Source organism: Salmo trutta, chromosome 9 (assembly GCF_901001165.1).
Source record: "Salmo trutta chromosome 9, fSalTru1.1, whole genome shotgun sequence".
In the NCBI taxonomy this organism is placed as follows: domain Eukaryota; kingdom Metazoa; phylum Chordata; class Actinopteri; order Salmoniformes; family Salmonidae; genus Salmo; species Salmo trutta.
In genome coordinates, this window is record NC_042965.1 from 35,549,578 (window position 1) to 35,574,277 (window position 24,700).

Genomic DNA, 24,700 nt, shown 5'->3' on the forward strand with positions numbered 1-24,700 from the left:
AGATCGTACTTTTTGGAGAAATACCCTCTGGTCTGATGAAACAAATTACCATCATTATGTTTGGAGGAAAAAGGGGGAGGTTTGCAATCCGAAAAACACAATCCCAACCGTGAAGCACTCATGTTGTGGGGGTGCTTTGCTGCAGGAGGGACTGGTGCACTTCACAAAATAGATGGCATCATGAGAAAGGAAAATGATGTGGATATATTGAAGCAACATCTCAAGACATCAGTCAGGAAGTTACAGGTTGGTCACAAATGTGTCTTCCAAATGAACAATGACCCCAAGCATACTTCCAAAGTTGTGGCAAAATGGCTTAAAAACAACAAAGTCAAGGTATTGGAGTGGCCATCACAAAGCCCTGATTTCAATCCTATAGAAAATTTGTGGGCAGAACTGAAAAAGTGTGTGCAAGCAAGGAGGCTTACAAACCTGACTCAGTTACACCAGCTCTGTCAGGAGGAATGGGCCAAAATTCACCCAACTTATTGTGGGAAGCTTGTGGAAGGCTACCCGAAACATTTGACCCAAGTTAAACAATTTAAAGGCAATGCTACCAAATACTAATTGAGTGTATGTAAACTTCTGACCCATTGGGAATGTGATGAAAGAAATAAAAGATTAAATAAATCCTTCTCTCTACCATTATTCTAACATTTCACATTCTTAAAACAAAGTAGTGATCCTAACTGACCTAAGACAAGGACTTTTTACTGGGATTAAATGTCAGGAATTGTGAAAAACTGAGTTTAAATATATTTGACTACGGTATATCTAAACTTACGACTTCAACTGTACCTTCATAAGACACCACTTTCCAACAAGTCAGTTTGTCAACTTTCTGCCCTGCTAGAGCTGCCCTGGTCACCTGTAGGTGCTCTTATTGTGAAGTGGAAACGTCTAGGAGCAACAACAGCTCAGAAGTGAAGTGGTAGGTCAAACAAACTCAAAGTGCTGAAGCGCGTATCGCATAAAAATCATCTGTCCTCGGTTGCAACACTCACTACCAAGTTCCAAGCTGCCTCTGAAAGCAACGTCAGCACAAGAACTGTTTGTCAGGAGCTTCATGAAATGGGTTTCCATGGCCGAGACTAAGATCACTATATGCAATGCCAAGCATGGGCTGGAGTGGTATAAAACTCTGGAGCAGTGGAAACGTGTTCTCTGGAGTGATTAATCACGCTTCGCCATCTAGCAGTCTGACAGATGAATCTGGGTTTGGCGGATGCCCGGAGAACGCTACCTGCCCCAATGCATAATGCCAACTGTAAAGTTTGGTGGAGGAGGAATAATGGTTTGGGGCTGTTTTTCATGGTTCGGGCTAGGCCGCTTAGTTCCAGTGTAGGCAAATCTTAACGCTACATCATACAATGACATTCTAGCCGATTCTGTGTTTCCAACTTTGTGGCAACAGGTTGGGGAAGGACCTTTTCTGTTTCAGCATGACAATTCCCCCGTGCACAAAGCGAGGTTCATACAGAAATGGATTGTTGAGATCAGTGTGGAAGAACTTGACTGGCCAGCACAGAGCCCTGACCTCAACCCAATCGAACACCTTTGGGATGAATTGGAATGCCGACTGCGAGCCAGGCCTAATCAGCCAACATCAGTTCCCAACCTCACTAATGCGCTTGTGGCTGAATGGAAGAAAGTTCCCGTAGCAATGTTCCAACATCTAGTGGAAAGCCTTCCCAGAAAAGTGGGGGCTGTTGTAGCAGCAAAGGGCGGACCAACTCCATATTAATGCCCATGATTTTGGAATGAGATGTTCGACGAGCAAGTGTCGACATACTTCTGGTTATGTAGTGTAGATAAATTGTGAAAAGTCTATATCAGCATTTAACATCCGGCAACTCAGACACCACTGCATGCTCAGCAGAAAGGAAATGTATGTAATTAATGTACTGAAGCCCTTCTATAAACAACTTTATTGATCCGTGTAGCCGCAGACAGACACACTGGGATTTGGTCTCATTGAATCACTAGAATGGGAATCCCTATTCAAGTCAATGATACCATAATGAGTGGAGTGGATTTGCAGCCATTTTGAATGTACTCACCAGCATCACTGTTCTCCAGGGACTGGTCCTCCTCTGACACCTTGAGGAAGACCTCCTCCAGAGTGGTGTCCATCACCCCGAAGCTGGTCAGAGCCAGGAGGTCCAGACTCTGCTCTAACGCCTGGGAATAGGGAATATGGGCTGTGGTTAAAAGTAGTGCACTATAAAGGGAATAGGGTGTCATTTGGGACCCTGTCATTCTGTGTCTGAGTGAGTACCTGTCTGTTTGTCTCTCTCTATTTGACTTTGTGCCTTCATCTCTAGGTCTGTGTTTGTGTCTGTGTCGAAGTGTGTACCTGAAAGAGCCTCTCGAAGCAGCCCTTCTTGACAGCCTCCGAAGGCAGCACGTAGGACAGCTCAGTGTTGGAGTCAGACACCAGCAGACAGGACCCCACGAACTGACGGATGAACTTGGTGACCCGGGCCTCCGAGCAGGGAGACAGGGAGGAGGGGGACAGGGAGGAGGAGGGAGACAGGGAGGAGGAGGAGCAGGGAGACAGGAAGAATGGAGGCTGGGTGACCTGGTCTGGAGGCACAAACACACAACATTATGGATGGAGGGAGGACAAGGAGAATAAAACACACAGCATTATGGATAGAGGGAGGACAAGGATAATAAAACACACAGCATTATGGATAGAGGGAGGACAAGGAGAATAAAACACACAGCATTATGGATAGAGGGAGGACAAGGAGAATAAAACACACAGCATTATAGATAGAGGGAGGACAAGGAGAATAAAACACACAGCATTATGGATGGAGGGAGGACAAGGAGAATAAAACACACAGCATTATGGATGGAGGGAGGACAAGGAGAATAAAACACACAGCATTATGGATAGAGGGAGGACAAGGAGAATAAAACACACAGCATTATGGATAGAGGGAGGACAAGGAGAATAAAACACACAGCATTATGGATGGAGGGAGGACAAGGAGAATAAAACACACAGCATTATGGATGGAGGGAGGACAAGGAGAATAAAACACACAGCATTATGGATGGAGGGAGGACAAGGAGAATAAAACACACAGCATTATGGATGGAGGGAGGACAAGGAGAATAAGGAGGCAACAGGAAAAGTTGAGGGCAGAGAGACTTTAGAGGCAAAATATGTACAAGCAATAGGGGAGAGTGGGGTAAGTTGAGCCGACGGGGTAAGTTGAACCACCCTTGTTCCTAAAAACCATACACAAAATTAATCATTTTGGATGAGGTCATCATTTCATGGAGTCTATGAAGGAAGAAACCACTTGGAAAAAGTGGTAAGTAAGTTAGGTCCAAAAAATGGATTTTCACTAAGTCAAAATAAGTTATTGTGTTAGAGGTTTCATGATGCTTGTATCTAAACCAAAGTAGATCATTTTTTAATTATTCTATACATAAGTTGGGGTCTATAAGCTCCAATATGAGCTCCTAAACCTAGCATGAAAGTGCATCCTTGTAGCTCTGTGGACTAATACAGTCAAAATGTTTGCATTAGAGTAAGTTGAGCCATTGGCCATGGGGCAAGTTGAGGCAATGGCAAGATAGAGCAAATTTAAGTGTTTTCTTCACAGGCATAATGCAAAGTATTTATTCTGGCATATGATGTATCAACGGGGCCTGGCCTATGCTAAAAGTGTAAAAAAAAAGCACAAAGTGTGTGTTCGGTGTTAAGCCTGTGTTAAAAGATGCTAAAAAGGATTAAAAGACAAAACGTGGTTGTGATTGTGTTGATTTGTGTTTGGGAAATAAACATAGACATGGTTTAAAAAGGTAATGGTAATATTTCATTCAGTACAGAAATGTGTAGTCGGCTAAACTTACCCTGTCCAGCGCACATACCTGGGGTAAGTTGTGACAAGAGACAATTTATTTGTTTTCAAAACGGTAATGTTTACATGAATTATGATTATTTCTAGGAATACACAACATCCTGAAATATATGTAGATATTTTTGTTAGAAAGAATAATAAACTCTGCAAAAAAAGAAACATCCCTTTTTCAGGACCCTGTCTTTCAAAGATAATTCAAATCAAAGATAAAATCCAAATAACTTCACAGATCTTCATTGTAAAGGGTTTAAACACTGTTTCCCATGCGTGTTCAATGAACCATAAACAATTAATGAAAATGCACCTGTGGAACGGTCCTTAAAACACTAACAGCTTTCAGACGTTAGGCAATTAAGGTCACAGTTATGAAAACATAGGACACTAAAGATGTCTTTCTACTGACTCTGAAAAACACCAAAAGAAAGATGCCCAGTGTCCTTGCTCATCTGCGCAATCGTGCCTTAGGCATGCTGCAAGGAGGCATGAGGACGGCAGATGTGGCCAGGGCAATAAATTGCAATGTCCGTACTGTGGGACGCCTAAGACAGCACTACAGGGAGACAGGACGGACAGATGATCATCCTCGCAGTGGCAGACCACGTGTAACAGCACCTGCACAGGATCGGTACATCCGAACATCATACCTGCTGGACAGGTACAGGTTGGCAACAACAACTGCCCGAGTTACACCAGGAACACACAATCCCTCCATCAGTGCTCAGACGGTCCGCAATAGGCTGAGAGAGGCTGGACTGGGGACCCGTAAGCCTGTTGTAAGGCAGGTCCTCACCAGACATCACCGGCAACAACGTCACCTATGGGCACAAACCCACCGTCGCTGGACCAGACAGGACTGGCAAAAAGTGCTCTTCACTGACGAGTCACGGTTTTGTCTCACCAGGGGTGATGGTCGGATTCGCGTTTATCGTCAAAGGAATGAGTGTTACACCGAGGCTTGTACTCTGGAGCGGGATCGATTTGGATGTGGAGGGTCTGTCATGGTCTGGGGCGGTGTGTCACAGCATCATTGGACTGAGCTTGTTGTCATTGCAGGCAATCTCAACGCTGTGCATTACAGGGAAGACATCCTCCTCCCTCATGCGGTACCCTTCCTGCAGGCTCATCCTGACATTACATTTACATTTTAGTCATTTAGCAGACGCTCTTATCCAGAGCGACTTACAGTAGTGAATGCATACATTTCATACATTTTTTCCCGTACTGGTCCCCCGTGGGAATCAAACCCACAACCCTGGTGTTGCAAACACCATGCTCTACCAACTGAGCCACATGGGACATGAACCTCCAGCATGCCAATGCCACCAGCCATACTGCTCGTTCTGTGCGTGATTTCCTGCAAGACAGGAATGTCAGTGTTCTGCCATGGCCAGCGAAGAGCCCGGATCTCAATCCCATTGAGCACGTCTGGGACCTGTTGGATCGGAGGGTGAGGGCTAAGGCCATTCCCCCCCCCCAGAAATGTCAGGGAACTTGCAGGTGCCTTGGTGGAAAAGTGGGGTAACATCTCACAACAAGAACTGGCAAATCTGGTGCAGTCCATGAGGAGGAGATGCACTGCAGTACTTAATACAGCTGGTGGCCACACCAGATACTGACTGTTACTTTAGATTTTTACCCCCCCCCCCCTTTGTTCAGGGACACATTATTTCATTTCTGTTAGTCACATGTCTGTGGAACTTGTTCAGTTTATGTCTCAGTTGTTGAATCTTGTTATGTTCATACAAATATTTACACATGTTAAGTTTGCTGAAAATAAACGCAGTTGACAGTGAGAGGACGTTTCTTTTTTTGCTGAGTTTATATTTCCCTTGGCGGAGTGATGCCGAATGTAAAAAAAAAAATAGCTCAAGTTACCCCACTCTCCCCTAAATGTACAAAGACTTGGATAGAGAAAGTTAATACGTCTGACAGCTGATGAGAAAATACAAAAGACACACACACACACACGAGGAAAGAAAGACCCACCACTGCTCTCACTCTGTTTCTTGACCAGGGTGAGTTTGTAGCCGTCTCCGTAGGTGCTCTTGAGAAAGAGTGGGGAGCCGCAGCACTTGAGTTTCCCATGGGAGATGATGGCTATGCGGTCTCCTAACAGGTCAGCCTCGTCCATGTGGTGGGTGGACAGCAGGATGGTGCGGCCTTGAAACACAGTTAAAAAAACGTACTTTCAATATACATCAAAATGTGTCAATGCATCATTTTGTGAGTGTTAGTGTGAGAAGTTTTGACAGGACCTTATGGTAGTAGTGCACTCTATAGGGAACAGGGTGACACTAGGTCAAAAGTAGAGCACTGTATAGGGAACAGGGTGACACTAGGTCAAAAGTAGAACACTGTATAGGGAACAGGGTGACACTAGGTCAAAAGTAGAGCACTGTATAGGGAACAGGGTTACACTAGGTCAAAAGTAGAACACTGTATAGGGAACAGGGTTACACTAGGTCAAAAGTAGAACACTGTATAGGGAACAGGGTGACACTAGGTCAAAAGTAGAACACTGTATAGGGAACAGGGTTACACTAGGTCAAAAGTAGAGCACTGTATAGGGAACAGGGTTACACTAGGTCAAAAGTAGAGCACTGTATAGGGAACAGGGTTACACTAGGTCAAAAGTAGAACACTGTATAGGGAACAGGGTTACACTAGGTCAAAAGTAGAACACTGTATAGGGAACAGGGTTACACTAGGTCAAAAGTAGAGCACTGTATAGGGAACAGGGTGACACTAGGTCAAAAGTAGAGCACTGTATAGGGAACAGGGTTACACTAGGTCAAAAGTAGAACACTGTATAGGGAACAGGGTTACACTAGGTCAAAAGTAGAGCACTGTAGTGTGTGAGGTTGACTCATGTCTCACCCTGTTGTGAGTGCTAGTGTGTGAGGGTTAGGGTTAATGTGTGAGGTTTACCCATGTCTCACCCTGTTTGTACTTGAGGATGAGGTCCCAGATGGCTCTGCGTGCGTAAGGGTCTACCCCCGCCGTGGGCTCATCCAGGATGACTGCCCGGGAGCCGCCCACAAACGCTATGGCTACGGACAGTTTCCGTTTCATTCCTCCAGACAGAGTCTGGACCAGGCTGTGCCGTTTATTATTCAGCTCCAGATCCTCGATCATCCTGACAACACACACACAACACCTTGTAATTTACATTATTTTGAGATATGGACAGGTATGATTAGTTATCACTGCTGGCTCCTGTAATTCATAGGCAAAATTACCATGGGAGATGGCAGGGTGGGGGGGCACCCTGGAGGTCAGTGGCTCCCCAGATAGCATATGAACATGTCATAAGCAATGGCAACGTTTGTCAAATTTGCAAGAAATATGCTTTAAAACTGCAACATTTTCTCTCATCCTCTTGACAAAATGTGAAGAATAGCATGAGATGAGCTATGAAAAAGCACATTGTTCTTACTTCCCCATGGCAAAATGTGTAGAATTACAGGAAATTAGATTTAAAACGGCAAAATTTATCTCAGTCTCATGACAAAATGTGTAGAATAGCATTATAAAACTGAATATTTTCTCGCTGCCCCATGGCAAAATGTGTTAAAATGCAGGAAGTTAGCTGAAGGTAGGTGCTACGGGGCCCCAAATGCATCTCCCCTGCTCAGCTGCACCGTCTATTCAAGCCCCTCCCCCACTAATGTATGTCAGGGGTGGTACGAGGGGGGTTTGGCACAAGACCCCCATGAAATATGATTGGCCACCTTTGGTGCCCCACCCCATTCTTATCAGGTCAGATGGCTGTCAATCATTCTATTTTTTCCGCTGGCTGGAATATTTTTTGGGGGGCTGCTCCATCGAGTTTAACAATTTACCCTGGCAGGGTAAAACGAACGCACCAAAACAGTATTACATCATCTGTGCTTCTGTCATTAGAAGAAACACTTTCAGAATGACCGAGTGGAAGCTGACAGAATACGGTCGGGAGACAGACTCAGGAGTTGGGATCAACATTCAACGACACATGCGTCAGTCTTTGTCCATGGTATGTTCACACTCAATTATTATATTTAAAAAAAAGTGGACTGGGCACAAGGTAGGCGAACTGCAACTATAAAACGACTCTCTTTTGTGTCTTCTTAATATTTGCCTTGAAATAATGATGTGATGACTTATTCTTCCACTGATATTTCAAAATACCCCTCCATATACCCCTCAAAATAACCATCAAGAGAGGCATAATAAGTCATGTCAAACTGCGTAGAATTGCAGGAAATGCGTTTTAAAATGTCTCGGGGGAGGACCCCTGGACCCCCGTCTACTGCTCATCCCCCCCCAAATTCTACACCACAATTTCGACCTTGCTGTAATTATATATACCATTTCTACCCTTCAATATGAAGATGTGAGCTTTTATCCTAGTCTATCTAATGCCATGTTGATAGTTTAACACCTTAGGGTCTTTAATTTGGTTAAACCATAAAAATGGGATGTGACATACTTGTCCATCTCCTTGCGGATGTCCTCCTCAGCCATGCCTTTGAGTTTAGAGTAGAACCACAGGTGCTCTTCCACACTGAGCTTGTCAAAGAGCACGTTGTGCTGGGGACACATGCCCAGGTTCTGCCTGATACGCTCCATGTCAGTACGGATGTCATGGCCGTAGATGGTGGCTGAGCCCGAGGTGGGTGGGAACAGACCTGTCAGAATAGACCTGGGGATGGTAGCAGAAAACTAATGGTAGTTATTGATAGGGTTAGTTATAGAGGGAAGAAATGGACACAGAAAACTAATGTAACAATGTATTTGAAGGCCATTTTGTGGACGTTATGGGGATGTTATGGGAATGTTATGGGAAGATTATGGGAAAGTTATGATGATGTTATAGTCAACATTATGTATGGCCTGTTTATAATTCATCATTACACGAAAATCTTAAAAAAATAGCAGTTGAAGAATACCCCTTCAAACACAGTCTCACCAAAACATACAACACAAACCTCTCTGTCTCCTGTGAATCCACACGTAAACACAACACAACAACAGAAATGACTGGGACCCTCTAACACACGTGGGCACATTCCCATTTATCTCTCTCACATGGTGGTTGTCTTCCCGGCTCCGTTGTGGCCCAGGAAGGAAACCACCTGGTTCTCATGAAGGTTGAGGCTCAGCTTGTTGAGGGCCAGCTTATTGCCCGTCTTGTACACCTTGGTCAGCTTGTCTATACACACCACCAGGGGCAGGTGGCTGGGCTCCTCTTCCATACCACGCATCTCCTCTGGAGGAAGATAGAAAGAGAGAGATAATATGCCATTTCAAATGTGTCTATTCGTTTGAAACTACTGTTTACTGTTTCATTTTTGATTGATTATTTCACTTTTGCTTATTATCTTTTTCACTTGCTTTGGAAATGTAAACATATGTTTCCCATGCCAATAAAGCCCTTAAATTGAATTGAATTGAGAGAGAGAGGGATACAGGCATTATCACAGAACAATGGCAGAACGTGAACCTATTTGAGATTCACACATGTAAACTGATCATTTTTGGGGGGGTCCATGCAGTAAGCCACTGACAGAGGTGACAACAGATTAAAAGAGATATACTCTTGTTCCTAAAAGTTGAATACAAACATCTGGTAGGGCTTACCACATCGCCGGTTGTCAGAGGTCAGGCTGTAGCTTGGCTTACCAGATCGCCGGTGTTCCATGGCACACGCCTGGTCCTCTTCCATGACACTCAGCCTGGCTGCTCCTCCCCAAGGCCACTCCCACGTCTCCACACGTCCACTGCCCAGCCAATAGGACTTCTGCAGGGGGAAGTACCACGGCCGTGGCAGCCCATACATCCCTGGAGGACAGAGACCACCGCAGACCACTACTTTGACCAGGACCCATAAGGAATAGAGCTCGCCTGCTTGCAATACTTAACTCTGCCATGGCTCGTTGGCCAAAGCCTATGGGACAATGAATGTTTTTTTGTGTAGGGTTTTGGGATAAACACTGAAAATAAGGTCTGTGGCAAACACAGGCTTAGGAGATCTTATACAACTGATTCTATGAGATAGCTGATAAAAGATTAACGTCACTTTTTGTTAATTTTGAGGCATTTATGTTATCATAACATAAATGGGCTCCTGAGTGGCGCAGTGGTCTAAGGCACTGCATCTCAGTGCTAGAGGCGTCACCACAGACACCCTGGTTCTATTCCAGGCTGTATCACAGCGGTCTAAGGCACTGTATCTCAGTGCTAGAGGTGTCACCACAGACACCCTGGTTCTATTCCAGGCTGTATCACAGCGGTCTAAGGCACTGCATCTCAGTGCTAGAGGCGTCACCACAGACACCCTGGTTCTATTCCAGGCTGTATCACAGCCGTCTAAGGCACTGCATCTCAGTGCTAGAGGCGTCACCACAGACGCCCTGGTTCTATTCCTGGCTGTATCACAACCCACCGTGATTGGGAGTCCCATAGGGCGGCGCACAATTGGCCCAGCGTTGTCCGGGTTTGGCCGGTGTAGGACGTCATTGTAAATAAGAATTTGTTCTTAACTGACTTACCTAATTAAATAAATCTTAAAATAAAAAAATAAGCATGTAAAACACAAAGGCTTCATAATTCATAAAGGTCATGTTAACTGACTGATATTATCTCATAGAAGAAAACGTATAAGGTCTCCTATGCATGTGTTAAACCTCAGACCTTACAGTGAGGGAAAAAAGTATTTGATCCCCTGCTGATTTTGTACGTTTGCCCGCTGACAAAGAAATGATCAGTCTATAATTTTAATGATAGGTTTATTTGAACAGTGAGAGACAGAATAACAACAAAAAAATCCAGAAAAACACATGTCAAAAATGTTATAAAATGATTTTCATTTTAGTGAGGGAAATAAGTATTTGACCCCCTCTCAATCAGAAAGATTTCTGGCTCCCAGGTGTCTTTTATACAGGTAACGAGCTGAGATTAGGAGCACACTCTTAAAGGGAGTGCTACTAATCTCAGTTTGTTACCTGTATAAAAGACACCTGTCCACAGAAGCAATCAATCAATCAGATTCCAAACTCTCCACCATGGCCAAGACCAAAGAGCTTTCCAAGGATGTCACCTCGTGGAGTTGCAATGATCATGAGAATGGTGAGGAATCAGCCCAGAACTACATGGGAGGATCTTGTCAATGATCTCAAGGCAGCTGGGACCATAGTCACCAAGAAAACAATTGGTAACCCACTACGCCGTGAAGGACTGAAATCCTGCAGTGCCCGCAAGGTCTCCCTGCTCAAGAAAGCACATATACATGCCCGTCTGAAGTTTGCCAATGAACATCTGAATGATTCAGAGGACAACTGGGTGAAAGTGTTGTGGTCAGATGAGACCAAAATGGAGCTCTTTGGCATCAACTCAACTCGCCGTGTTTGGAGGAGGAGGAATGCTGCCTATGACCCCAAGAACAGCATCCCCACCGTCAAACATGGAGGTGGAAACATTATGCTTTGGGGGTGTTTTTCTGCTAAGGCGACAGGACAACTTCAACGCATCAAGGGGATGATGGACGGGGCCATGTACCGTCAAATCTTGGGTGAGAACCTCCTTCCCTCAGCCAGGGCATTGAAAATGGGTCGTGGATGGGTATTCCAGCATGACAATGACTCAAAACGCAGGGCCAAGGCAACAAAGGAGTGGCTCAAGAAGAAGCACATTAAGGTCCTGGAGTGGCCTAGCCAGTCTCAAGACCTTACTCCCATAGGAAATCTGTGGAGGGAGCTGAAGGTTCGAGTTGCCAAACGTCAGCCTCGAAACCTTAATGACTTGGAGAAGATCTGCAGAGAGGAGTGGGACAAAATCTCTCCTGAGATGTGTGCAAACCTGGTGGCCAACTACAAGAAACGTCTGACCTCTGTGATTACCAACAACGGTTTTGCCACCAAGTACAAAGTCATGTTTTGCAGAGGGGTCAAATACTTATTTCCCTCATTAAAATGCAAATCAATTTATAACATTTATGACATGCATTTTTTGTTGTTATTCTGTCTCTCACTGTTCAAATAAACCTACCATTAAAATTATAGACTGATAATTTCTTTGTCAGTGGGCAAACGTACAAAATCAGCAGGGGATCAAATACTTTTTTCCCTCACTGTATATTATCCCAAAACCCATTTTTTTCCCCAAAGATTTCCTGAATAGGAATGGCTGAACGAACCAGAATTAACTCATTTTTGGTTTTAAGCCTGTCTCATGCTTCCCGGTCAAAACAGTTTACGCAAATATTATGAAAAACATTTGTAACGTTTTTGTTAGTTTTGGTGTTCGGCAGGGTTTTATCGGCTGTTCACGCACATAAAATGTTTTCTTGAGGCAAGTCGGAGTTCAGTAGCTGAAGTCTAAGCCCCTTTGTCTGTGATTGATCAACAGTAGGGGTGGGAATTAAGGACGGTATTTGCTGTCATTCAACAAGAGAGACGAGAGAGAGCAGTAGCAGATAGGTCCTACTGTCTGCACTACACTACTAGTTTTCATGCACATTTTTTCACTTGAGAATTACTGCACTAAACATCTTAGCTAGATGTAAAATTGTGCGACTAAGACCTGCAAAAACAGCCAAATACAATACATATTTCTTGATTTATCTTAGATTAGACTATTTTGAGGAAGTGTTTTGGCTATGTTGTTACTACGGTGGCTCAAGTGGGACAAACAACAGTGCCTACAAAAAGACGCCATTACTATTGTTCTCTATAGGGTTCCATTTGGGATTCAGACCAATTACTTCCATAAACATAAGTGACAAAACAGGGACATAAAAGGGGAAGTATTTAAGTGAGCAGCCAAAGACTTGGATGTTTACCTGGATGCACAGCTTCTATGTACCAGGTGAGTACTCCATACACACTGGCATCGATGATGAGCATCATCATGGACAGACCAAGGTTAAAGTCATCGCCCTCTACAGGCGACTGGTTGATGGTGCGCCACTGGATGCCAACTCCTGACACCTCATACAGGGCAAAGTACTTAGAGCCCAGGCCGAACGCTGTGGTCGACATCAGAGACTGGAGAGAGAGGAGAGAATGAGAATAAAGACAACAGACAACGTGTTAAGAGCTATTGACATGTGTGAAGATCTTTCCAGAACTCACTGATTCAGACTGGTCAGAGAATATCATTGAATTTATCAATTCACGACTCTTGAAGCTTTGTTTGAATCCTTCTTAGCTTTTACTCATACATTTTGATACGCCTATACACACCTGGAAGCAGGCCATCTGAAACAGCGAAAGAGCAAAATAACCCAATCTAGCCATGAGCTCGGAGGGCCGTTTCTCTCTTTGAATTTGTCCAGACACAGGCTAGACATAGGCACAGTATTTGACTAACAAAGAATGAATAAAGTATGAGACAGCTTCCGACAAGAGAACAGAGTCTTACAGCAATGCACTTCTCAAAGGCGGTGATCTTGTCATGGGCCACCTCCTCCCTGATGGCCACGTACATGTAGGGGACGTAGCTTAGGAAGTAGATTATCCCGCCACAGGCAGACGCCAGCTTGGCCTTGGAGTAGATCACTGACACCAGGAAACTGACATAAACAGACGGGACACAGACAGACAAACAGGAGTAAAATACTGTAAGCATATTGAGTGTGTCCCAAATGGCACCCTATTCCCTATATAATGTTGTACTTTTTACCAGAGCCCAATGGACCCTGGTCAAAAGTAGTGCACTATAGCCCATTGGACCCTGGTCAAAAGTAGGGAATAGGGTGCCATTTGGGAATAGGGTGCCATTTGTAAGACAACCTAACCATGTTCAGATCATACACATTTCCCTGGAATGTCTAGAAAAGGAGCTGAGTCACTATCTGTCTGATACATTAAGGACATAGCATTTCGAAGTAGCACGTTCCTCACAAAATAGAAGTCGAAGGTTGACAAGTGAAACTGAGTGTTACCGCTTTTATCAAATTAGCCGCTAAATATCAGGGTGACTCATGATTCATTAGATCTCTAACATCATCGATGTGTGTGCAGTCACTGCTGCTCTGACATCACAGAGAGAAAGAGAGATGAGAGAATCAACTAGATGTTGGAACATTGCTGCAGGGACTTGCTTCTATTCAGCACAAGTAGCTTTAGTGAGGTCGGGCACTGATGTTGGGGGATTAGGCATGACTCGCAGTTGGCATTCCAATTCATCCCAAAGGTGTTCGATGGGTTTGAGGTTAGGGCTCTATGCAGGCAGGTCAAGTTCTTCCACACCCATCTCAACAAACCATTTCTGTATGGACCTCGCTTTGTGCACAGGGGCATTTTCATGTTGAAATAGGAAAGGACCTTCCCCAAACTGTTGCCACAAAGATGGAAGCACAGAATCGTCTAGAATGCCATTGTAAGCTATATCGTTAAGATTTATCTTCCCTGGAACTAAGGGGACATGAAAAACAGCCCCAGACCATTATTCCTCCTCCACCAAACTTTACAATTGGCACTATGCATTGGAGCAGGTAGCATTCTCCTGGTATCTGCCAAACCCAGCTTTGTCCGTCGGACTGCCAGATGGTGAAGCGTGATTCATCGCTCCTGAGAACGTGTTTCCACTGCTCCAGAGACCAATGGCGGCAAGCTTTACACCACACCAGCCGACACTTGGCATTGTGCATGGTGATCTTAAGCTTGTGTGCGGCTGCTCGCCCATGGAAACCCATTTCATGAAGCTCCCGACAAAATGTTATTGTGCTGACATTGCTTCCAGAGGCAGTTTGGAACTCGGTAGAGAGTGATGTAAACGAGGACAGACGATTTTTACTCGCTACACGCTTCACCACTCGGCGGTACCATTCTGTGAGCTTGTGTGGCCTACCACTTCGCAGCTGGGACGTTGTTGTAGACTTTGTAGACTTGTAAACTTTTCCACTTAACAATAACAGCACTTACAATTGACCGGGTTCGCTCTAGCAGGGCAAAAACTTCACAAACTTACTTGTTGGAAAGGTGGCATCCTATGACAGTGCCACAATGAAAGTCACTGATCTCTTCAGTAAGGCCATTCTACTGCCAATGTTTGTCTATAGAGATTGCATGACATTCGAAAGAATGTCCGTAGAGCTCTGAGTCAAAAAATGTACCAAAACATGTCTGCTGCATTGAAGGTCCCCAAGAAAACAGTGGCCTCCATCATTTTTAAATGGAAGAAGTTTGTAACAATCGAGACCCTTCCTAGAGCTGGCCGCCCGGCAAACTGAGCAATCGAGGGAGAAAGGCCTTGGTCAGGGAGGTGGCCAAGAACCCGAAGGCCACTCTGACAGAGCTCCAGAGTTCCTCTGTGGAGATGGGAGAACCTTTCAGAAGGACAACCATGTCTGAAGCACTCGACCAATCAAGCCTTTATGATAGAGTAGCAAGACGAATGCCACTCCTCAGTAAAAGGCACATGACAGCCACTTGCAGTTTGCCAAAAGGCACATAAACTCAGATTCTCTGGTCTGATGAAACCAATTTTGAACTCTATTGCCTGAATGCCAGGCGTCACATCTGGAGGAAACCTGGCACCATCCCTACGGCGAAGCATGGTGGTGGCAGAATCATGCTGTAGGGATGTTTTTCCGCGCCGGGGACTGGGAGACTAGTCAGGACGGAGGGAAAGATGAATGGACCAAAGTACAGAGAGATCCTTCATGAAAACCAGAGCGCTCAGAACCTCAGACTGGGACGAAGGTTCCCCTTCCAACAGGACCACGACCCTAAGCACACAGCCAAGACAACGCAGGAGTGGCTTCAGGACAAGTCTCTGAATGTTCTTGAGTGTCCCAGCCAGATCCCGGACTTGAACACGATCGAGAGAGAGAGAGAGAGAGACCTGAAAATAGAGACCTGAAAATAGCTGTGCAATGCTCCCCATCCAACCTGACAGAGCTTGATAGGATCTGCAGAGAAGAATGGGAGAAACTGAGAGTCCTTTAGGTGCCTTTCGACCAACTCCAAGTGGCTGTCATGTGCCTTTTACTGAGGAGTGGCTTCCGTCTGGCCACTCTACAATAAAGGCCTGATTGATGGAGTACTGCAGAAATGGTTGTCCTTCTGGAAGTTTCTCCCATCTCCACAGAGGAACTCTGGAGTGCTGTCAGAGTGACCATCTGGTTATTGGTCACCTCCCTGACCAAGGCACTTCTCCCCCGATTGCTCAGTTTGGCCGGGTGGCCAGCTCTAGGAAGAGTCTTGGTGGTTCTAAACTTCGTCCATTTAAGAATGATGGAGGCCACTGTGTTCTTGGGGACCTTCAATGCTGCAGACCTTTTTTGGTACCCTTCCCCAGACCTGTTCCTAGACACAATCCTGTCTCGGAGCGCTACAGACGATTCCTTCGACCTCATGGCTTGGTTTTTGCTTTGACATGCACTGTCAAGTACGAGACTTTTTTTTGTGTGTGCCTTTCCAAATCATGTCCAGTCAATTGAATTTACCACAGGTGGACTCCAATCAAATTGTAGAAACATCAATGGAAAGAGGATGCACCTGAGCTCAATTTCAAGTCTCATAGCAAAGGGTCTGAATACTTATGTAAATAAGGTATTTCAGTTTTTTCTAAAACACGTTTTTGCTTCGTCATTATGGGGTATTGTGTGTAGATTGATGAGGAACACGTGTCACGTCCTGACCAGTAAAGGGGTTATTTGTTATATTAGTTTGGTCAGGACATGGCAGGGGGTATTTGTTTAGAGTGTTTCGGGGTTTGTTGGGCTATGTGTTTTGTGGAGTGGTGTTTGATTAGAGTGTTCCGGGGTTTTGTTTTGTGTTCTATGTTAGTATATTACAAAGTTCTAGTCTAGTCTTTCTAGTTCTATGTTTAGTTTATTGATTTGGCCTTCAATTGGAGGCAGCTGTTACTCGTTGCCTCTGATTGAAGGTCCTATGTATAGGGGTGTTTTGGTAATGGGAATTGTGGGTAGTTATTTCCTGTTTAGCGTATGTAGCACCTGACGGGACTGTTTAGTGTCGTTCGTTTTTGTATACGTGTTTCTTTTAGTTTTTTCCTTCTTTTATAATAAATAAGAAGATGAGTATACATTTTCCCGCTGCACCTTGGTCCATTACATACGACGACCATTACAGAACTACCCACCACAAACGGACCAAGCAGCGGGGTAAGGAGCTGGAGAGGAATTATGTGGACTACAGGGAATCGTGGACATGGGAGGAGATTCTGGACGGAGCTGGACCATGGCACCAGGCTGGTGAATACCGTCGCCCACCGGAGGAGATAGAGGCAGCCAAGGCGGAGCAGCGCCGGTATGAAGCTTTAAACGCGCCGATTGGGAGGCACGAGAGGCACCCCCAAGAAACTTTTTTTGGGTGGCACACGGGTAGTTTGGCTGGGCCAAGGGTGAGCCCTAAGCCAACTTCCCGTGCTTATTATGGGGAGTGTATGGAGTGAAGAGTGCCGGAGTATGCGGAAGTGCGCACGATCTCGCCCATGCGCACGCACAGTCCGGTGCGAGTGATCCCAGCCCCTCGCAAGTGCCGTGCTAGAGTGGGCATCCAGCCTGGAAGGAGGATGCCTGCGCAGCGCATCTGGCCACCGGTGCACCTCCTAGGCCCAGGCTACCCTACGCCTGCTCTACGCACGGCAACCATCAGGCCTCTGCCCAGCCCAGTTCGCCCTGTGCCAGCACTCCGCTCGTGCAGGGCTGCTATTACCATCCAGCCAGGACGGGTTGTGCAGGAGGTGCGCTCCAGACCTCCAGTGCTTACCCATGGCCCGGTGTATCCAGTTCCCGCTCCTCGCACTAGCCCTGAGGTGCGTGTCTCCAGTCTGGCGTGTCCAAAGCCAGCACCATGCACCAGGCCTCTAGTACGTCAGCCCAGTCCAGCTCGTCCTGCTCCTGCTCCTCGCACTAGCCCTGTTGTGCGTGTCCTTAGTCTGGCGCGTCCTAAGCCAGCCCCACGCATCAGGCCTTCAGTGCGCAGTCCCCGTCCAGAGCTTCCGGCAACAGTGCCTCGTCCAGAGCTTCCGGCAACAGTGCCTCGTCCAGAGCTTCCGGCAACAGTGCCTTGTCCAGAGCTTCCGGCAACAGTGCCCCGTTCAGAGCTTCCAGCGACAGTGCCCCATCCAGAGTGTCCAGCTACAATGCCCCGTAGAGAGACGGCCCACAGTCCGGAGCCGAGAGAGACGGCCCACAGTCCGGAGCCGAGAGAGACGGCCCACAGTCCGGAGCCGAGAGAGACGGCCCACAGTCCGGAGCCGAGAGAGACGGTCCACAGTCCGGAGCCGAGTGAGACGGCCCACAGTCCGGAATCGACGCAGCCAGAGTCGCCCTACAGTCCGGAATCGGCGCAGCCAGAGTTGCCCTTCAGCCCGAGGTCTCCAGCATCGCACATCAGCCCGAAGTCTTCAGCGATGCGCCATAGCCCAGAGACTTCGGGAAGGGTAACAATTAATAAATATTTAGTGGGAATGGACAGGTTAGGTTGGGGAGTAAGGCCGGAGCCTGAGCCAACTCCATAGTAGGTGGGTTGGGGAGGGGGGTGTAGCACAAGAACCGTCGGTGACGGTGGCCACCCTCCCTTCCCTCCCTTTAGTTGGGATTATTGTTTTTATTTTTTGGGGGGTTATTTTTGTGTTTTTTGTGTGAGGTGCATCCGGGGTATGCATCTTTGGGGGGGGGGGGGTGTACTGTCACGTCCTGACCAGTAAAGGGGTTATTTGTTATATTAGTTTGGTCAGGACGTGGCAGGGGGTATTTGTTTAGAGTGTTTCGGGGTTTGTTGGGCTATGTGTTTTGTAAAGGGGTGTTTGATTAGAGTGTTCCGGGGTTTTGGTTTATGTTCTATGTTAGTATATTTCTATGTTCTAGTCTAGTCTTTCTAGTTCTATGTTTAGTTTATTGATTTGGCCTTCAATTGGAGGCAGCTGTTCCTCGTTGCCTCTGATTGAAGGTTCTATGTATAGGGGTGTTTTGGTAATGGGAACTGTGGGTAGTCATTTCCTGTTTAGTGTATGTAGCACCTGCCGGGACTGTTTAGTGTCGTTCGTTTTTGTATACGTGTTTCTTTTTGTTTTTTCCTTCTTTTATAATAAATAAGAAGATGAGTATACATTTTCCCGCTGCACCTTGGTCCATTACATACAACGACCGTTACAACATGTTTTATTTAATCCATTTTAGAATAAGGTTGTAACGTAACAAAATGTGGAAAAAGTATTGTCAGGCAAAGTAAAACACTATATCTCTGTATGTAGGCTTGCTTGGCTCAATATGTGATGATGACTAATTTGAGTTTATGACCATATCAGCTATTGATATTTCAAATGATTTGTTAAGATGGCCCCCTCGACGGAGCCCCGCCCGCTCTGTACTGAGATCCTAGCTCAGCATAGGCCTCTCCTACTATTTTGGATGTATGTCCACTCATGCTTTTTACTAGACTAACATCAGAGCGGTAGCAGTGTCAGCATTACCAGAACATGATCGTTGCGATGGCGTAGATGGAGAGGAAGAGCCAGATGATGAAGATGTCACTGTGGAGGAGCACTTTGCCGTACTTCAAGATGGCCGTCAGGGCGGTCACGGAGATGGACAGCTGGACGAAGCCAGTGATGAACCAGGCCACCCAGTGGACCGCATTGTTCAGGCCCATCATCTTCATCACCTGCAGGCAGGCAGGGAGTACACAGGTTACCAGAAGAGGTGAATCTTCTTTATTACAGTCTTACATGCACTTATATGAATGAGAATGTGATTTCAAACCACATATCAAACAAAATAATCAAATTATGTAAATACTCTAAATATTCAGAAAAACATATCGTACAAATTTCAAGTTTGAGAATTTTATTTGATTGAAATCAGTATTTTTCCAACAGGGGGCAGAACAGTGGTAGTAAATATGAGTGTCACCATCCTGCTACAGGTTGCCAAAGAGATAGCAGAGAGAAGATGGCATTAGTGATGCTGCTCCAGTGTCACAGACAAGACAGACACAGGACAGGACTCTGAGGTCCTAGTGTAGACAGCAGTGGGGGTTGGTGAAGGAATAACGGATCATACTATTGGAATGGAGTAAATGGAACGGTGTTAAACATGTGTGTTTGATGTCTGTGATACTGTGCAATTAATTCAATTTCAGCCATTATTATGAGCCTGTTCTCTAATTTATAGTGCCAACAGCCACCACAGGTAGACAGGTAAGGAGCTCACCTCTTTGAGCCTGTGCTCCTTCTCAGCCACAATGTGTTGGATCATCATGGCTACAGAGTACACCCAGGAGATCACCATGCACAGAGGCATCATGTGCTCGATCACAAACAGGAAGCTGTGGACCCATGACAGGAAGTTTGTTAATGACAAAGCATAGGTTAAAGGAGGGAGAAAAAAATACTACCAAAGGAATGAAACCATAGGGGAGAGTGGGGTCAGTTGAACCACCCCTTGTTTCTAGGAAACCATACAGAAAATGTAGAATTTGACCAAATATTTAGGAAGAGGTCATCATTTTTGTGTTAGAGGTTTCATGATGCTTGTATCTAAATCAAAGTAGATACTTTTAAGATTGTTCTATACATCAGTTGGGGTCTCTATAAGATTCAATAGGAGGTCCTAAACCTAGCATGAAAGTACATCCTTGTAGCTTTGGGGGCTAATATACACTGTCAAAAAACACCTAATTACTAATTATTATAAAGTAACTGGTTCCACAGCCTTTTTATAGTTTACTCAACCTTTCGGTCCAAGTGTTACCTTAACAAAAAAATAGTTGGCCCAAACTTAGGTCCAACTTGAGCAAAAATTCAGTCAATTTAAAATGATGGGTTTGCTCAACTTTCTCATATGTTTATTCAACAATACTACCAACCTATTTGCCATTTTAACTAATAGAGGACCGTGCAACTGGATACACACACAGTGCTTTTAACTTACATATTTGACACATATGATTACTTTGTGCATGTTCATTTATAGAGTAATTATTCTTCATCGTGTCCTCACCTGGGATTTGAACTCACAACCTCTTGGATTCATGGCATGCCAAACTGCCTGCTACACCACCATGGCTGTGTCAATCATCAGTTAATCTGACTATTCTCTCATCATTAATTTGATTCACTTATTTAACAACGCAACGTTAAGTTTTTCTGTATACTTGTCTAATGTTGGTGGGGCATATTAATTACTCTGTTTTAATGTTACTCCTTAATCACTATGATAAATAAAACTGTTTTTCTTGATTGTACTTTTAAAAATGCTGAGATTCACTTTGAAGTTCAAATTGTAGTGTGATTGAAATTTTCTCTGTGTGTATCAGATCGTATGTTTAGTATAATGCTGCTTTGTAATAACCTGTCTTAGTTGGGTTCATGCGAGTGATGGATTGACTACACAAAGGAGTCTATCACTGATAAGCAATTTGGCAGTACACCCAGAACATTGCTCTGGGAACTAGAAGGAGTGATACAATATCTCAGTTTCAAGGTAAGAAGCCTGGTGTGATATCAGTCAGTCTCATGCAGGAACCAACCATGCCTATATGACTTGTTTGTGTAGCAGTATAAATGGACTGAAAAGGGAACAGCCATTTTCAGAGTTTCATCAGGCTTGTATTGAGTTAGTGAACCTCTCTGGCCGTGATAATAAAGATTGACTCATTTACTTTGAGTTTGAGTCCTTAGTGGTGAATTTCCACAACAATTCTGGGGTCACGAAACAGGATGTTTGATCTTTGATGTGATCCATCAGTGAAGGTCTGAGAGGGAACACCGGTGGCGCATTCTTCAGAAGGCATAAGAGGGAAATTCCCATCTCACCAAAGAGCATGAGGACCCACCTGGACCAGACCTCCACTGTGGGAGGAAACACAACATCCACAGAACCTAGAAGGGCAACTCAACTGATTTCAGTAAGTCAATTTAAATGAAGTAATGGTGTTTAAGAAGGGATCCAAGTTCTAAGAAAAAACTAGGCGAAGGTTCGGTGAACCTCGTTTATAACGTTATATAGGGCTTCTGTCCACCACTGCCGGCCATCTGATTTACCGGTAGTGAGGCATTGAGAGAACCATTAAAAAGTTTGAGCAAAAACATGATCATTGGTGCCTCTCAGGCTGATTGCGCAGTGCTGATCGTTGCTGGTGGTGTGGATGTGAACACCTAAGAAAGTTCTGTGTGGACTTCGATTGATGACGTGATGTAGGGAATCTGTGTGATGTGAGGTGTGAAGATATTACAATTACCGAATATGTTGCATGAATAGAACACGAGTGTGAAGGAGTTTGTGAAGAATATATATCTAAACCCCTGTATAATAAAAGAAAGAATGTAATTACAAAGACACAAAATACAACATTGATATTGACCAATAATGTGAACTTCGGGGCCCTGACAAAATGATGAGTCAGAATATTTTGGAGTGGGGTGTTTGAACAAACAGTTAAATGGACTAAATGGACAAATATAGCATTCACTTTAGATGGGACCCTCAGTACAGAGAGACTTGTAGAAGCCAGAGAAAAGTTGGAAGAGAAAGAGAAGAGATACAGAAAAATAAAGTTAAATGGGATGATTTCCACAAGTGGGATAGAGAAGCAGACCTAGTGAAGGGCAAAACAGTGAAAGTATTAATGGTGAAGCAAGTAGACAAAGGAAAGGATTAACTTGTCTGGGCTAGTGGGCAGTATTTTGACGGCCGGATGAAAACCGTACCCAATTTAAACAGGTTACTACTCTGGCCCAGAAACTAGAATATGCATATTATTAGTAGATTTGGATAGAAAATACTCTGAAGTTTCTAGAATTGTTTGAATGGTGTCTGTGAGTATAACAGAATTCATATGGCAGGCAAAAAGCTGAGAAGAATCCAAGCAGGAAGAGAAAAGTCTGAGAATTGTAGTTCTTCTTTTGATTCTCTATCGAAGCTACAGTGTCTGTGGGGGACATTGCACTTCCTAAGGCTTCCATTGGCTGTCTAAAGCCTTCAGAAAGTGGTTTGAGCATTCTCCTGTCACTGGGCAGATAATAGGAGCTCAGTTACTGAGTGGTCTGCCTGGCAACAAACGAATTGGATATGCGCAGTCACATTAGCGCGCCCCTCATTCTTTTTCTTCTTGAATGAATATGCTATTGTCCGGTTGGAATATTATCGCAATTTTACGTTAAAAATACCATAAAGATTGAATTTAAACAGCGTTTCACATGCTTCTAAGTACGGTAATGGAACATTTTGACTTTTCGTCTCTCGTTCCGCGCTCGCACGTTATGCCTTTGGATAAGTGATCTGTACGCACGAACAAAACGGAGGTATTTGTACATAAATATGGATTATTTCGAACAAAAACAACATTTCTTGTAGAAGTAGCAGTCCTGGGAGTGCATTCTGACGAAGATCAGCAAAGGTAAAATAATATTTCTAATACTAATTCTGAGTTTAGGTTGCCCTGAACTTGGTGGGTGTCTGAATAGCTCACCGTGATGGCTGAGCTATGTACTCAGAATTTTGAAAAATCTGCTTTCTCCGTAAAGCTATTTTAAAATCTGACACAGCGGTTGCATCCAGGAGTAGTCCATCTATAATTCTTAAAATAATTGTTATGTATTTTGTCAACGTTTATGATGAGTATTTTTTGAAAATTGATGTGCACATTCACCGGGCGTTTTGGTGGGAATACATTTTCTGAACATCATGCACCATTGTAAAATGCTGTTTTTGGATATAAATATGAACTTTATCGAACACAACATACATGTATTGTGTAACATAATGTCCTAGGAGTGTCATCTGACGAAGATCGTCAAAGGTTAGTGCTTCATTTAGCTGTGTTTTGGGTTTTATTGACACATGTCCTTGCTTGGAAAATGGCTGTGTGATTATTTTTGTCTATGTACTCTCCTAACATAATCTAATGTTTTGCTTTCACTGTAAAGCCTTTTCGAAATCCGACAATGTGGTTAGATTAAGGAGAAGTTTATCTTTAAAATGGTGTAAAATAGTTGTATGTTTGAGAAAGCTGAATTATGACATTTTGTTCTTTTTGAATTTTCCGCCCTGATATTTCACGCTAGCGTCCCACCTAGCCCATAGAAGTTAATGGTGAAGGAAGTAGACAAAGGAAAGGAAACAGAAAAAAAGTGAGAGAAGGACACAAGCAAAGAAAAAAGAGAACAGCCTGTATTCAGCATTTCCAACAGCCCCATTGGGGGCACAGCCCTTACTGCAACCCCAACCACAGCTCCAAGGCCATAGGGGGACAAGATCAAGTACCACCACCCTACCAGTCACCTCAAACCACTCCACAGACACATTTTGGGAACTCCAGGCAAGCATAATTGCTCATTTATTGGATTGGATCTTGCAAGGCCACAGCGACACAGAAATCCACCTGTACGATTTGGAGATTATTTAAACCATGATGGACGACCACTGACCCCCGTGCCACCCCTTTCACCAGCCACACAAGAGTATTCAATATACCCCACATACAATACCCCAACCTACAGGAAGGAGCACCCATAACAGTGGAAATACTATGGGATGTGGATGAAATCGAGGCAACAGTAAAAGATGTCAATGATCCTGCTAAAGATGCAGTGAAATTTGAAGAAGTGCGAGCTATAATAACAATGTACAATCCAACAACCAGAGAAATTGAAGAAATACTCTGCCACTGTCTGAAATTCAAGTGGATCCAGTGCAAAGGAGACTAGGACAGCAACGCAGCAAGAGATGGGTGTGAAAATCAGAACACACAGTCTGGCAGAAAATCCACTCTACAACAATGAAAACTGATGAGACCGTTAAAGATGACCAAGAGTGGATGGAAAAAATATTCCTTGCCTCTGACCAGGAATCATATACCAGTCTG

At 44.6% G+C, this 24,700-nt stretch overlaps 1 protein-coding gene across 5 annotated transcripts in view; it reads right to left on the bottom strand.

The window, feature by feature from the left end:
- The window catches only part of LOC115200469 (ATP-binding cassette sub-family A member 2), a 147,978-nt gene that overhangs the window by 21,042 nt on the left and 102,236 nt on the right, over positions 1 to 24,700 (bottom strand). For 4 of the 5 annotated variants that reach the window (XR_003879523.1, XM_029763568.1, XM_029763567.1 and 1 more), the window contains 11 exons: positions 20,047 to 20,161; positions 19,308 to 19,498; positions 13,281 to 13,431; positions 12,700 to 12,904; positions 9,543 to 9,701; positions 8,949 to 9,129; positions 8,350 to 8,562; positions 6,821 to 7,017; positions 5,868 to 6,041; positions 2,357 to 2,586; positions 2,061 to 2,181 (listed from right to left, as the gene is read on the bottom strand). Coding sequence is in view for 4 of the 5 variants with exons in the window: in XM_029763568.1 (XP_029619428.1) it covers positions 2,061 to 2,181; positions 2,357 to 2,586; positions 5,868 to 6,041; positions 6,821 to 7,017; positions 8,350 to 8,562; positions 8,949 to 9,129; positions 9,543 to 9,701; positions 12,700 to 12,904; positions 13,281 to 13,431; positions 19,308 to 19,498; positions 20,047 to 20,161 (1,937 nt within the window). In the remaining variant the exon portion in view is untranslated. The remainder of the gene's footprint in view (positions 1 to 2,060; positions 2,182 to 2,356; positions 2,587 to 5,867; positions 6,042 to 6,820; positions 7,018 to 8,349; positions 8,563 to 8,948; positions 9,130 to 9,542; positions 9,702 to 12,699; positions 12,905 to 13,280; positions 13,432 to 19,307; positions 19,499 to 20,046; positions 20,162 to 24,700) is intronic. The other variant, XM_029763569.1, reaches the window with a different exon arrangement.